The following is a 15,545-nucleotide window of genomic DNA, read 5'->3' as shown; positions in this document are numbered from 1 at the left end:
GCGTGTGTGCACGCGCACATCAGCAAAGCATGTGACTTGATCCTCTACCACATGCACAAACACAGCAAGCTAGCTAGCTAGCAGAGTTATATTTTTGGTGCAGTAGCAGCATGGATACCACTTGTTCCCCTCCACAAGACAGTGAGCACCGCAGAGAAATGAGTGCTTCTCCCATCTCCCTCAATGCAAACATCATCTCCAACCCTGCACCCCCTCCACAAAGGATTGAAAGCCGAGCAAAGCAACGATGCTTCTACGCTGTATCCATTGTTTTACTTCTGGGGGTGCTTCTAGCCAGTGTCTGTTCGTTTACATTCTTCATTATAATCGATATCGAGATCAAAAGCAATCGTTCATTCTGGGAGACATGCATATTATTTGTAAACCAGGAGGACTTGAGTGCTGGTACATGGTCATGTGATGCAGTGCTGGGAGTGAAGAGTCTGGTGATGCTTGTCACCTTGATAATGGTCCTGTTGTACCTCATCCTGATGTGCAGAGGAGATCCCATGTAAGCGACTATAATTATGCCCTGTAGACTATATTTAACCAAACAGTATAGATCTAATCAAGGGCGTATACAAAACAGAATGTTTGGCAGCTACATGTACCAGCAGTCTAATCGAATAATGCAAGACTGTACACGTACACGTACTCACTGAATATGTCTCTTTAGATTATCCGGATGCCGTTTTCTTGACATGATTGTGTTTGTACTGCTAGCTGTGCTCTCTGGTGTCGCTGGTATCATCCTGAGGATCGGTCTGCATAGCACATGCACTAACAGGTTAGCTTGAAGTATCTCCTTTAATAGCGAGCTAAGTGTACCACAATAAGCTAAATATTGTATTCTTACACAAGAGCTTGTACAACAAGATGATATAATATAGAGCATTCACCCTGTACTTCATCGCACTGGCGAACCTATATAACTTTTACCGTAATGACCTTAAAATTATGGGGAATGATGATGAATCTATACAGCACGCATGTGAAATAAGTTGGTCTCAACGCTTACAGTGACAGATGCAGGGTCAAGAAACCACTGGATTTCAATACATTTCTTACAGCTTCTGAGGTTTGTCAAACTCCAACAATAATGCTTCACCTATTAATGCAAAACCCATTTGCAGTACATCTCATTTGGAGTGGCAGTTGTCTACCTACTGCTCTTCTTCTGGGCACTAGTGATGCTCTTCATGTACTGCACCTGCTCGAAGCAAGCAAGTCCTCCTAGTGAAGAACGAACTCGACTCATTAACGTGTACTCTTCAGTTAGAAGTCCTTTTAGTGATACACACAGATAATTTCATTTGCATTGTTTATCAAATGATTTTGTTGCTTTGTGACTGTCAAGTATGGCTATATAAGAGGGCGTTTTGCATGTCCATCATTCAGCTGTTTGCAAACTAGATTCTAGTTTAATATGGAAAGTTCCTAATCCTCTTGGCAATCCTCTTGATAACCTGGATCACTCAGTTACTTATTCTGGAGGTCAGATGACGAATGGAAGAGCTAAGCAGAAATGCTACTACATGACCCTGGCCATTCTCTACTTTGTGGCAATTGTTGCCAACATACTGTCACTCGCTTTCTTTGTGGGTATTATAAAAGATAAATGCATCTTGTTCAACCAGACTGAGAGTACTGGTCAAAAACAGTCGATTTCTTGCTATACTTTGCTGGCTGCAGATTCAGTGGTTATCTTAGCTACCATCGTATTGTTCCTCGGATACGTTGTTTGCATGGTCAAAGGAGCTACGTAAGGGATACGGAGTCTGTATATTCAACCTTTTTTGCATGCATTATTTTAGACCGTGAATCCGTGACCATGCATGATTTGGGTGCTTTGTGTACAATGTATATATTAAAATTGGGAAGGTGGTGATATCCACTTTCAATTTTTTTTATGTATAAGTGGCTCAAAAGCAGGACATGGCCCAACAGTAAAATTCTAGAGGGGCTAACAGATGTCTGTCATTCGCCTCACATGATCCTAACCTCTATCAATATACAGTGTGTCTGGATTCCGTGTCATTGATGTGATGATCACTTTTATTCTGGCCCTAGTCTCCGCTATTGTTGGTTATCACTGTGAACATTGGTGTACACACTACCTGCAAGGGGTAAGTCCATTTAGTCTTTTTTTTTTTTTTTTTTTTTTTTTCATAGCTCTCCCATCTCGGGGCTAAGAAGAATTACATGTACAAAAGAATAATACCTCGGATCCAGGCCGCGCTTTACGTAAAGTCCATTATGATGATACTATTCAGTTGTACATGCGTATACATACCTGCACATCACTGCAAGCCTATATAGATCTCCCAAACAATGCGAAGACTACACAGTCATTTATGCTTCTGAGGTATGTTGTATTAATTATATGCACATGCAGCTTTAATCTTCCTTATTCTGTAGTATTTGTCACTTGGTGTGGCTGCTTTCTACTGTCTCTCTTTTCTTTTTGGAATGGCTATATTGTTTTCATATTGCATCTGCACAAAGAGAAGGAGGCGGAGTAGTTATGAAGAAACTACCCCTATTCTCATCGCCACTACAGTGAAGCCTGACAATAGTGACAATCCATTTAATGATGATGCCCACATGTAACTCCAATTCAATATCGACTGTACCATATTTTCCTTGCTGTTGTATGGGTGCACAGCACACATTTAGTACATGCATGTGTACATGACTGTATTGAGTCATGAATATATGTACTGCTTTTTTGTTTTTCTACTTTGAAACATGTATTTTATGGTGGTGGTTTTTTCTCTTATTTGGATGTGATATGTAACATTTGTTATACGTGTAAACATATTAAGTGAAGACACATGGGCATAGTGTGCACATAGATCTACACACGTACAATTCTACTATACTATGACTTATTTCAAGGATATGAGTAAAGGGACCACAATCTGGTTATGTCAAAGGTTACCATAGCCCATCAACTTGGGATGGTCCTTTAATAGAGGGTGACTCAAATCTGAATGCACTAGCAGCTGCATGTATACCCATGCATGAATGATGATGGATGACAGTAACTACACTGAAAGTAATCAGAGTATTCAGCAAGAGCTGCAGAACACTCCAGCTGCAGGTTCTCTCATGGCCACTGATGCAGGAGCTACACCAGTAAAGCACAAGAGGAGAGGATGGGCTAAGCAAAATTGTTATTACTTGACCCATGCTTTGCTCTTCTTTGGAGCTGATTTAGTCAACATAGTGTCACTTATTTTGTTTATGACGGATGCTAGCACCTACAACTCTACCGATGGAGGAAAATTGAACTTGTGTTCGAAATCCTTCTTATTTTCAGCTGATGGTACCTGTAATGGCAGTGAATTGTCTTGCCATGTTGTTGTAGGTGCAGAATCAATAGCTTCCCTGACTACTCTTGCAATGTTTGTGATGTACATGGTCTGGGCGGTTAAAGGAGCAAAAATGTGAGTTGACTTATTAAAAGTTGATTGTGTATTGATAATAATTGGCGTCTCCCTGACGGGAGGTCGGGTTTTAAAGCTAATGTCAGGTTGTAGTTGCAGCCCAATCAGATCATAGCATTTCTAATGTGGTCGGTGTGTCACGTCCGGTTGCGCAACCGCAATTAAGCAAGGTAGTATTGGTTAACACCCACTTCAAAATTATTTGTAACTCTCATAATGCAGCAAGAAAAATCCTGACCTCCCGTTAGGGACAGTCGGGCCACGCCCAACTACATTGATATGTGGTTGTATGTTTAGAAATTCAATTTCCCTATGTATACAGTGTATCTCGGTTCCGTGTCATTGACCTGGCCGTGGTGTTTGCTCTGGCTCTACTTTCGTGCGCAGTCGGTATTATCTTGAGCTTGGGGATTCTTCAGGATACTCCCGTCCAATGTGCTAAAAAGAAGTAAGAGTTGTCATATACCACACTAGCTAGAGTACACACGTGGCGTTATAGTGGTGCCACAAAATTACTTACTATTAAGAGTGACTATCAAGTCTAAAGAACTATACCCACATTGATGGTAAAAAAAATGGCTCCACAACCAATTAAGATTACATGGTCTAGCACAAACCGCTTGCTCTTTTTTTACAGGTGCCCTCAAACCTGCATTACTTTCCAGTCCAATTTGGCTTATACGGTACGTGTCAATACGACAAGTACTGTAAGTTTAAGCTTATTCTCATAATTTAACCATAATAATTATATATAATTATATACAGGCTCGGTATGTATCATTTGCTCTGGCTGCTTTCTACTTCCTCATCTTTGTTTTGGGGATGATACCAATAGTCATTCGCTTCATTTGCTGCAATGAAGTCGGGCGTGCTACCAATGATGAAGCCACCCCCATCCTCCCCGATGCCAGTCGCCGCAAGACTCTTTCTTGACTGCAATGTACTGAATGTGTGTATTATATTGAATGCAGAACAACATATTACCTACAAAGCCAATTGGCTATAATATACTGATTCAATATTCCTTTGAAAGCTGCACACTGAATGTTAAAATTGTCAAAAGCATGTTTTTACAATTAAGTTAGACAGTTTACGGTTACGGTTTATTTAATGCAATACACACTGACGGCATGTGACGTTGATTTTTTAACCATACAATTATATAATGGAAGCTAGAACAAAAATATAATGTGATAAAAAGATATGCAGCCATGAGCATCAAATCTTGAGCAAAGGTTTGTCACAGAAAAAAGGAGGACATTGTATATACTCGCTACATGACAGAAAAGGTGGGGAAAAGTTATATGAAAATGACACTTTTCTCGAGTTGACATACACATGTAAGTGACAAACATGAACAAACACAGAATGATAACAAAATATATACTAAAAGTTTTGAATAGCTTTTCTTCTCGCTTTCGCAATTGCTAAGTCCAACAGTTTTTCCATTTTTACAGACAGTTCACTAAACGATGGTCTTTCTGAAGGTCGGCAGTTCCAGCACTCGTTCATAAGAGCGTACACCTCTGTCGGGGTGTTTATTCTCTTGGGGAGCCGGTTACGTGGATTCTCCAGGTGGTCAGCCAGCTGTAGTGGAAGAAGAGAAAATAAGTTAGTTGTTGAATTTACAGTAACTACTTTAAACTAGAGCACTAAAGTGCAAACACGGCTGGCGACATAGAAAACCTCTAGCACAGCAACTCGGGAGCGATAAAAGTAAACCAGACTGAATAAAGTTTATTAGTGCGTGAGACAAGCATTGTGCACTAGGATCACAGCAAGAAGCCTGGTGGTATGTTCTGATGACTAGGATCACAGCAAAGAAGCCTGGTGGTATGTTCTGATGCTAGGATAAGCAAAGAAGCAACAACCACGATCATAGTTCTAGCTTTCTGCTTCAGTGATTGTTCTTGGTACAGGATCATTTCAGCTGTAAATATACCTAATACCTACTACCGTATTGCTAGTTATTTTCGAGGCACTAAATTTTCAAAGTTTTCGAGAATTGGTTTACTTCCGACCTGAACTTCCATCCTCGAAATTAAATCCGCAAAAATGTATACCGTATAGCAGGTAAGTTTCGTGGGGTAACAAATTCGATCAACTCGAGAAACGGTAGTTTTCGTGAGTAAAAATTTCATTTAGTCTCGTGGCTGCACGGCATTCTTACGTTCAGATAAGCCACGCCTACGATAAAATTTCGTGGAGGTCAGCCTGCCCACGAAAATAACGAATATTTTACCCCACGAAAAGTACCCGCTATACGGTACGGTACATATGTACCTTGAATAAAGGTCGCCTGTAGCTAGTTAGCCAACGTGCAGTCAACGTGCAAGTTCAAGCTTCTTAGTTTTTATTCGACAACGAAGCTTTAACATCAAAATCTGCCACTATTAGCAGTTGTGTGGAGGCTATCCATGCTGTAAAACGCAGTGCTATGGCAGCAAGACTAGACTCAGATGTCACAAACAGACAAACAACAAACGACTACTATACCCGCTGCCCGCGGCACGGCCTCGGGTAATAATGACAACATCTTTTTATCAACTATTATAATTAGTTGTACATGTATTCAACTGACATTCATCACCCATTGAAAGTGGATGCAATCAAATAAGACTAATCACACAAAAAACCTTTCTTTCCTCATTCAACTCTACAAAAACCACGATGTCGTATACGTGTAGCGCGAAATTTCACTGTTTTCGAGAGTTGGCAATCCTCCACAAAAACAGTTTCACGAAAATAGATAACAGCGGATGCAACGTGCATTAACATACTGTATAGCGCGAAATTTTTTTATCGAAATGTTTTTAAAGGCAATATATTCCACGAAAGTTAAGTGCCTCGAAAATTTCACGCTATACAGTACATTGTATATAATTAATGAGTGATGGCACCCACCTTTTTGAATGCTGCCTGAGCGCTGGTGACGCTGGAGTCCTTGATGACTCTGCTCAGTATCTGGGTGGGCAGTTCCCCGTGACTAAACATCTCCCACAGAGTCACCCCATAACTCCACACGTCACCCTTAGTGGTGAACCGCAAGTTATGAAGACACTCTGGAGCATACCTGCACACGGTAGAACATACAATAATACAAGCTGGAGTCCATACGAACATATAAATATGATATCGATATAAGCAGACAAATGATACTAAAACAGAAACCAGTCGAGGTCATCTCAAATCCATATTAATATCAAGGTGTATTGCATAATTATGCATATGGAAAAGGGTCTACATGTTGTATCAGGAGTACATGAAGGGTTGCATGTGTGTACTAGTCATCCATGTGACACTAGCTGTTTATCAAGTTTTGCCATCCAATTTACCAGAAAATAGGCAGTCCATTCGAGGAGTTCTGGCCGATGTAGTAGGCGTAGTCCTTGGAGCTATTAGTACTTTGTCTGGCTAGACCAAAGTCTGAGATCTTGATCTGCTCAGTCTCTTTGACTAGGAGGACATTCCTGGCGGCTAAGTCACGGTGGACAAGCTTCTCTTCTTCCTGCCGGTGTAGGGAGGGCATATCAATTAATTGTGAATTGATATACATATACAAAATTGATAGGCGCAAAGTGGAGCATTTTTATGGTGTAATACACACAGATGTACATTCACAGTTGTGACTTAGTTTAGAACTCTTAGGACATGACCAAGATCAAACATTCCAACAATTGAAAGAGGAGCTATCAAAGCCCACCACTATAGATCAGACCAAGAGTACTACTCCTGAATTAGCATGACCTATTGGGTACGTACCAAATACTTCATCCCGTCAGCCATTTGCTTTCCAAACGAGAGGAAGAGTTTCAGGCTAGCTAAGGCAGGGTTCTTCTTCACTTTGTCGAGGAATCCTCTCAGACTACCTCCCTCAACGTACTCCATTATCACTACGGGAAGCTCACCAATGTAGCTGATGAAGTGTTGCACTGTGTGTGTGTGGGTGGGTGGGTGGATGAATGTAAAATATCTCCATACAGAATCATTGCACTAAATATGGCAAAGCTAAGGTAGGAGAAATAGTTTGTGAGCGGATGGGGCGAACAGTGAGAATTGGGTTATAAGCTAGCAGTTGAAACTGACAGTAAGACGTACTACTTCAATAAGAGCACATTATACACACCTTCAGAGATTCCGAGGAGACGCACGATGTTAGGGTGGTTTAGGGCGGCCATTGTCTCTATCTCTCTCTGGAGCTCCTTCTTGACCTCATCTACTGTGTTGGGCTTGGCCGTGGGAATCTTGACTGCCACTTTGACCACCGACGACTGCCCTGTGCTCCAGTTAGCCAGGTGCACCTGACTGTAGTTACCCTGTGGGTACATACAACACAGTCACAGGTTACACACAACACAACAGCAATGCCCGTAGGCTATTCTATGGCACTCCTTATTAGCACCTGCAACTAGCAGTGAGAACTTGTCACAGATACTGTAATGGATAGTATCACAATTGTATGTACCTCTAACCCAGGGCTATATACACTACTGCAGGTACAAGTCCTATATAATTATTATCATATAACTTTGTCTAGGTAAACCCTAGAGGACCTCACAAAACATTTTACATAATTAGCATCAGAACTTTTGCTGACTTAGACTTACCGATCCAAGATCACCAATGATTTTGAGCTCTCTAAAGCTGATGTAGTTCACGCCCACATCAACTAGCTCTTTAATGAGAGGGTTCTGGGGGCATTCTGGTTTGGAAAGAACGGTACTAGCAGGAATCGGATTAATGTCGATTGTCGGTATCCGAGGGGCTATCTGCGATAAGAACTCTGTTTCTGAGGTATTGGGTGATGGGGAGATAGATGAGGGGGTACGAGATATAAGGGGTTTGTGGATAGAGCCGGGGGATTGTGAGAGGGAAAGAATCGATGGTCGTTCTGACGGGAGGGGTACTAATGAGCTGTCGTTAGTGGGAAGGGAAGGGGTTCCTGAAGTGTCACTTTGAGGAATGGAAGACGTGTTTGAAGTATCAGTTGGAATATTAGATGTGAGTGAAGAATTAGGAAAATTTGACGAAGTGTCAGACATAGGATGGGGGAAGGATGATCTGAAGCCAGGTGTGGGGGGCGTGTCTTGTGAGTGGGGGGTAGAAGGGGGCGTGGAGTTGGGGGAGTGTTCAGAGGAGGAGCTCACATCCGAGAAGCCACGACTAGTTGACATGATCACAGAAGCTGCACAAAGAGACATAAAAGTAAAGTGGACATGCAAGGCTCAGTTTTTAGAGAACAGCTCGAAACTGAACAGACTACAGTGATCAATAAGGATTTCACCTTTAGGGAAATATTGTCTAGGAGGTAGGTTTTCCCTGAATGATGGATTTTGCCTATAAGCAATCTGTGATCTAGACCCTACAACAACTACATGTGCGTACCTGAGTCTATACACCACCTAACAGAGACTCACTTGTGCTGGAGGATGTGTCGGAGTGAAGAGAGGAGGCGGAGGGTATGAGGGGTATGGGGGCTATGTTTGGACAAATGTTGGTGCCCAGTCTACACGGGAGCCCATTCTGTAGAGAACAGTGAGTGGGCAGAGTATCATTCCAGGGGATAGATATTATATACACAATCATGGATGACATTGACGCTGATTGCAGTAATTGTTTTCGACATGGTGGACATATTTCTACGTGAGTTATGTCCACCATAATTATGGTTCGTGAAACACTTGTAATAGCATACTGATAGTAGCATATAATATACTACATAATTGAGTTTAATTGTTTGCATAATTGGGCTAGCTACCACACACCTGAATCGAACTGTAGTGCTCGATAAGACCCTTCAAAGTTTTGAACATCGAGTGTCCATTGCTGCCATTATCACCAGCTGGACCCTCAAAACAATATTCCCCGTCGGGTGAACAAACTACCCGATAGTTAAATATCTGGCCAATGGCGCAGAGAGAAAGAGTGTAAGCTTTTGTTACATTTCGGCTCTCACGAATCAGATAGTTGCCAGTTTTTTTGTTGTCTAGTCTATTGAGGACTTTGTTGACGTCGTGTGGCGTTATGGGTCCATGACAAACATCTCTACGGAAGCCATCTGTACGTGAGAAAACAAAGCATATTCAGTGCATAGCTCTAAGGAGGCCACTAAACGTTAAAAAAACAAAGACATTAAGTACATACTTGTAATCGATCCTATTACATTACATGCGCCCCGAGGGCATTAGATTGTTCCAGTGCCAAAACTCAGTAAACTATTACGCAACACTAGTTACAGGTATGCTTAGAAGGTATTATTAAGTGTTTACACAGACTCTAACAAACTGATCATCTTTCAAACTGACCATCTTTCCCGATTCGAAGACACTCGTCAGGGGGAGTTAGATCTCCAGCCAGAATGGTAGCAGTCACATCCACCAGGATCTGATGGTAGGTGTGTACTACCACTGAGAACGAAATCAGCTCCTTCCTGTCCGTGAAATGCTACAGATTAAAATAGAGATAAAGAGAGACCATCTTAAGAGCACTCGTACTGTACACATGCACATGCACATGTTTGAGAGGGGTCAGTAGGTGGAGGAAAGGGAAGAGCATGTGACACTGCATGTGGACGCTCTCACAACCACGCAGGACGCTCAACCAAGTACAAACTCAACCCCTGACCCTAATAAATAGGACACCTTAGTTAGTGAATCACATGTGTGAAACCACATCCAATATAAATGCCAATGTACAGCTATACAGATTATATTTTCGCAGACTACTGGACAGTTTCAGAAGAGAAACAAGTACATGAAAAAGTGTTATCCAAATATAATTTTAACAGGAGTAGCCATGTATACTACCCGAATTCTTATCATTTCGTGGCTTTTGACCTCAAATTAAGGCATCCCAAATTAGAGTAGGAGGACCACACGACATGCAAGTAAGTGCTCAGTATTCCAACATGCAAGTAAGTGCTCAGTATTCCAACAATTCTCTAGTTAGCTCACCAATGTTTCAATGGACTTTGTACCGCCAGCTCCTGGTTTCTCTGTCTCTACGGTAACAGAGAGGGCAGTCAGATCTACTCGCAAAGCTCGTACATCCTCGATATGCCACAACGCAGGCTGAGGGTGGAGTAGGGTGGGGGAGTGAACAATTAATAGATTAGAAACTTTATGAAAACAAGAGATTAATACATCGCATCACTAGTAAGTGTTTAAAGGATAAGAATGAACAGCAAACCTTATAACGTACCACTACGAAACCTTTCTAGACGAAAACATTAACTTTTGATCATGCACACAAGTCATTAGTCTCGCACTATAATGTATATACATAGCATTATAACGTAGATGGTCCCACCCACCTCCTTCTCTTCTGTGGGGTCGTCCCCACTTGTCTTGTAGACACCGTCCTTGGCGGACACAACCAGCAAGAACTGTACCCTGTGACGACCACCCTACAAACAACAAGGGAACACTATCACAACTGCGTAATATAGAGATTCTTGCTGAGTAACCTGAGTAACCACAATGGGATATCTGTTTACACACATGATACTTTTATAATAGCAGCTGCACACCTTTCATCATAATGGATATCGTACATGCAAACATGTTGTAACTTAGAGGGTGGGCACTTCAAGGCTCTTGCTCTATCAGTATACGATATTGAGCCAAAAGTTGCTAGTCACACAATTACCATAACTACTTCAATATTTGACGCCACACGGTAGTTACAAGCTCACTTGTCTCAATCTGTAGATATGGCGTCCACACATTTTGTCCTTTTCATACACTTCGATGTACTTGCCCACAAAGTGGTTGGGAGTGATGTTCTCTTGAATTGCGTTGAAACGATCAAAGGTGCTCCTCAATTTCTGTCTCATTTCAGGATCCTTTTGATATTTCTCGACTAGAAACTTGGGCATGAATCGCAGCATCTCTCGTGCACTCTTCCTGCAAGGGTAAGGTTTCGTGAGTGCATGACCTTTCTTGTTGATATGGTATAACCTCACAACGAAATTATAGCAAGTTTATACGAATGGCGAGATTAGTGTTCAATTCAGTTCCCAAAGAATAGAGTTTTATTATGAGATTTCAACGTATAATCAAGAATTCCTCAACATTAATGAACGTTATAAGTGATAACTCTTCACAATATTCATATGGTGTCCTGGAATTTCATTTATCTGGCCTAATAAATATATTTGTTGCCTACGCCCTATAATAGCCTGCCTAGATGCCAAGTAGCACACTAGAGATTCAATTAAACATACACGCCATTCAGTACACATCCTGAATCCATGTGACCTTTGACTGGCAAACGAACAGCTTCATTACAGTACACACCACCATTGTGCGGGTGCTTTGAAAGAGCCTCCAATAATATTTACACTACAATAGCGTGACTACTTACGTGAGGTCATTGAAATCTTTCTTTTTGTCCAGAGCTTCCCTGGCCATGTCGATGGCTGCCATCCACACGGCCGTGTTGATGGTGGCTCGTGGGAACAGACGGTCTTGAATGAAGTCCTCCTTCAACTGCACATGAGTGGAGAATGAAAATAAAGCGATAATGCATACGGTGAACACGACATGTGCATTTATTTAATTAATCACATATGCAGTGTTGAAGGAAATCAGTGACGAGGTAACTTTCACTATTCAACCTAAATACACAAAATGGACTGTGCTGTATGTACATGTATGTATAGTGTTTACAATGCATAACTTTGGCGTGGGGCTTGTGTCAACATATTACATTGACACATGCTGTATGTGTAGGCATGTCACTTGCGCAAAACATTTAAAACTTGGCTACGACAAAATGTCCATTGAATATGTTGAATATCTTATACAATAAGGACATATACAGCCTCAGCTACACAATGAAGGGTCCCGTGTACACATTTTATGTGGAATGCTGGGCAACACCACATGCACAAAACAGCAGCATCATGAATACACTCACAATACCCACAAGCCTTTGAAGTACAGATAGTTAGGGGGAGTGTCTAAAGCATGCGCTATTATGTGGTTCCAAAGAAAACACCCTATTTTAGGACACAGAAAAACAAGTACATACCTAATTATACAGGCTAACTAACTGTTTTAATTACATAAGAATTTGAACAAGAACTGATTTACAAGTGTAATGATATGCACTTGTACACAGGGATAATACCCGCTAACGTGTGATGTACAAAGAGTAGATAGCTGACATTTCAAAAACAAACATCTTTTTAGCATAGGTATCAGTTAGTTCCAATTTAGCAGCCATAGAGACTAATTACCTTATAGACAAGTGTAACCAACAACATCCTCTCAACTGGGCATACCAAGCCCGAGATCACACCTTCAAGAGTGAAGACCCCCCCCCCCACCCCCATCCCCCCCACTCTGTCAGCAGCAGTACTACAACTATATGTAAGATAGCAAGTGTGCTGTTCAACAGCAACACCACACAGAGTGTGGGATATGAATATCCATCACTCTTCAAAGGGCTGATATCCTTTTTATAGGGTTATATAATCATGGTTTTGCTGTATACTAGGGATCTACACCAGAGCGTGTGTCTTTAACACACACATTCCGAACTTTGACCTAAGGAATATGTATCTAAAACGTTTCCTTTGACACGCGGATGTCATACCTCCTCTGGATATACACTGTTAAACCAATATTATGATACATTAAAGGAGCTCACCCATTCATTATCCAGTATTAATCTAGCTAGTACATGTGTGTGTATATTAGCTACTATTATGATACGTTATTACACTCTAGTTTGGACTGTGAGACGAAATTCGGTTTCATTTTCCTTATAAATAACTATAATATTGTGAGAATAGTATTGTGAAAATAGTATAATTATAGTATATAATAGTGTGTGTGTGCTAAAGCAAAAACGAAAACCTTATAATCTATAATTATGGTAACCTACAATAACCAAATGGCATCAGTGACAGAGCTATTATAGTGCAATCAATACGTGTGGTAGGTTAACACCATGCCAAAGCTATTCAGCAATGTCCAATTACATTCTACATCACTACTGGTACATGAAGCTAAGTCATTATACAGCTTCGTAAAGGCAAACCATTTCACAATGTCAGGCAGGTATGCAGTTGGGAAGGAATGCATGTGAATGCATGCAAAAACATTCTAAGAGATTAAATGTAATTTAAGGTGTAGTACGTAGCTACTTGCACAAGGGGAACGATAAGAATGTTTGCCAGTACAGCAGGTCTCTTATATTTACCAGGAATAGAAAATGGAAGTATCTACTACTTCTCAGGTCAAGTTTCTACACAACAACGTACAGACTAGCTGCCATAGCAATAGAGAGGGACAGTCCCTAATGTAACACCACTATAGCCAATTCAATAACTGTCTGATTATGCAATAAATTTATTATAAACCAGACTGATAAGCCCTAATGTGACAAACTCAATAACTGTTTGATTACGCAATTATAAACACAGACTGATAGGCTCAACAGAGATTAGCAGTCCTAGGCTATTTTGCAATAATTATTTTGCAATAGACATTAAAACAAAGCTCTAGCTATTATAGTAAACACACCCACTTACCTGTTTATGATAGTAGGAATAGGTCGACTTGCTCATCTTTTGGAAATGCATGCTGTTCCCTCCAGTGTTCACAAAGATCCTCAGTTGGTATTGTTTCTTTAAGTCTTCAGCATCCATCTTTCTATACGGGCTTACAGGGTGAAGAGAGAGTCTGTCGCACAGTGCAAAAAATGGTTGAGCCACAGGTGCTACCTGAAGATCATGAGTGGAGCACACCTCAGCAATGATGTCCTGGGGGAGGAGGGGGGGTAATATGATGTGGGTGCATCGTTACACACTACGCACTACAAGAGATAGTTGTAAGATGAGCCTGATTTTTGGCATCAGGTATACCTACCTACACATAATAATTATTAAGTGGCAAGTAATCAAGGGTTAGGCTGGCAAAGCGTGACACTTCATATAGTGGGGGTGTGCAGTGAATCAATGCATTATTAACTAGCATACGGTTTCATCATCAAACAGTATTTCTACATGCTATATACAATCAAAGGAAGAAAACTACAGGTTTGGCTCCAATGCTATTCAATGTTAATTGTTCACTGGTGTAACACATGCACTGGTGTAACACATGTAAGTAACATACACTTTATTTCCATGTGGGAAACATACTGGAAAATGTATCAGAAACAATATGCTTACATAACACATGTCAATGCATACACACACACCACATGACGGGACATTTTCATTGTTTAACTTTATCATGCACACTGACTCAGCAGTATGCTCCTTTTTGCTTTTTGCTCGTTTAAAATACAGCGGGCTGAAAAGGAAGTAATTAAATTACAGAGTTAATCAAGCCTACAGTGACTGTGGGCACATCAATCCACCACAAGCGCAACTTTTACAGTTTTAGTTATAATTTTACCTTACCGACATTCATAATAACAAGAGTACATAAACATACACAGTGTCCTGAGTCGTACAATTTATATGCTTCACCAGACAGATGCGTGTATGAACATTCGATTCATGCACATCAGATGTCTGGTCCTCAAATATGAAACATTGATTGTACAGCTGTAATTATACTGAATTTTTACGTTTAATAATATCTTGTAGTTTTTTATGTACCTGTTGTAATTATGTTTACATAAGGATGTATTTCACAAGCTACCTACATCTACATAATTTAATATAGCTGGATATGCTGGATGCAAAACCCCAACTCCCAACTCTTAACTCTAACCCTAACCTTAGCATAGACTCCTTCTCGACACACCACGCTCCTACAACGGGTTTTACCATCTTCTAGAGTAATGATTCCTTGAGGTCCTTTAACTCTGAACAAAGCTCTCATCATTCTCTCAAACTGGATGAACTCGGGCATTACGTATCACAGTCTGGGCCAACAAATGGTCGTTTATACAGTACATTCAAAGCTACCTTCTCTAGCTAGCTAGCTAGAAACAACTAAGCCCAGCTTGTTGCATGCATGTTTTTAATAATCATAGAAGGTCAACCCTTCAGAATTCTAATTTGCAACGTCACTTCTGGTCTGCCCCACAAACACGTACAGGAAACCTCTAATATATTATATAGCCACATCCGTC

At 40.9% G+C, this 15,545-nt stretch overlaps 3 protein-coding genes across 3 annotated transcripts; 2 read left to right on the top strand and 1 right to left on the bottom strand.

Moving 5' to 3' along the window:
• Positions 1-20: 20 nt before the first annotated feature.
• Positions 21-1,346, top strand: LOC135349098 (uncharacterized). Its single transcript, XM_064547581.1, has 4 exons — positions 21-511; positions 677-787; positions 1,021-1,078; positions 1,134-1,346. Exons 1-4 carry the CDS (start codon positions 111-113, stop codon positions 1,305-1,307), a joined length of 744 nt encoding a protein of 247 aa, XP_064403651.1. The 5' UTR covers positions 21-110; the 3' UTR covers positions 1,308-1,346.
• Positions 1,347-2,951: 1,605 nt separating this feature from the next.
• Positions 2,952-4,489, top strand: LOC135349159 (uncharacterized). Its single transcript, XM_064547655.1, has 4 exons — positions 2,952-3,449; positions 3,772-3,897; positions 4,087-4,132; positions 4,215-4,489. Exons 1-4 carry the CDS (start codon positions 3,028-3,030, stop codon positions 4,380-4,382), a joined length of 762 nt encoding a protein of 253 aa, XP_064403725.1. The 5' UTR covers positions 2,952-3,027; the 3' UTR covers positions 4,383-4,489.
• Positions 4,490-4,582: 93 nt separating this feature from the next.
• LOC135349154 (uncharacterized) lies at positions 4,583-15,467 on the bottom strand. Its single transcript, XM_064547646.1, has 15 exons — positions 15,188-15,467; positions 13,990-14,220; positions 11,814-11,938; positions 11,143-11,353; positions 10,762-10,854; positions 10,403-10,519; positions 9,755-9,893; positions 9,215-9,507; positions 8,867-8,972; positions 8,057-8,634; positions 7,576-7,765; positions 7,212-7,381; positions 6,785-6,957; positions 6,354-6,522; positions 4,583-5,036 (listed from the first exon to the last, which is right to left on the bottom strand). The coding sequence occupies exons 1-15, from the start codon at positions 15,320-15,322 to the stop codon at positions 4,836-4,838; spliced, it is 2,931 nt and encodes a 976-aa protein (XP_064403716.1). The 5' UTR covers positions 15,323-15,467; the 3' UTR covers positions 4,583-4,835.
• Between the last annotated feature and the right edge of the window lie 78 nt (positions 15,468-15,545).

The sequence above is a fragment of the Halichondria panicea genome, chromosome 15 (assembly GCF_963675165.1).
Source record: "Halichondria panicea chromosome 15, odHalPani1.1, whole genome shotgun sequence".
NCBI classification, from domain to species: Eukaryota; Metazoa; Porifera; class Demospongiae; order Suberitida; family Halichondriidae; genus Halichondria; species Halichondria panicea.
The sequence above is the reverse complement of the archived record's forward strand: the minus strand, read 5'-3'. Positions and strand labels throughout refer to the sequence as shown.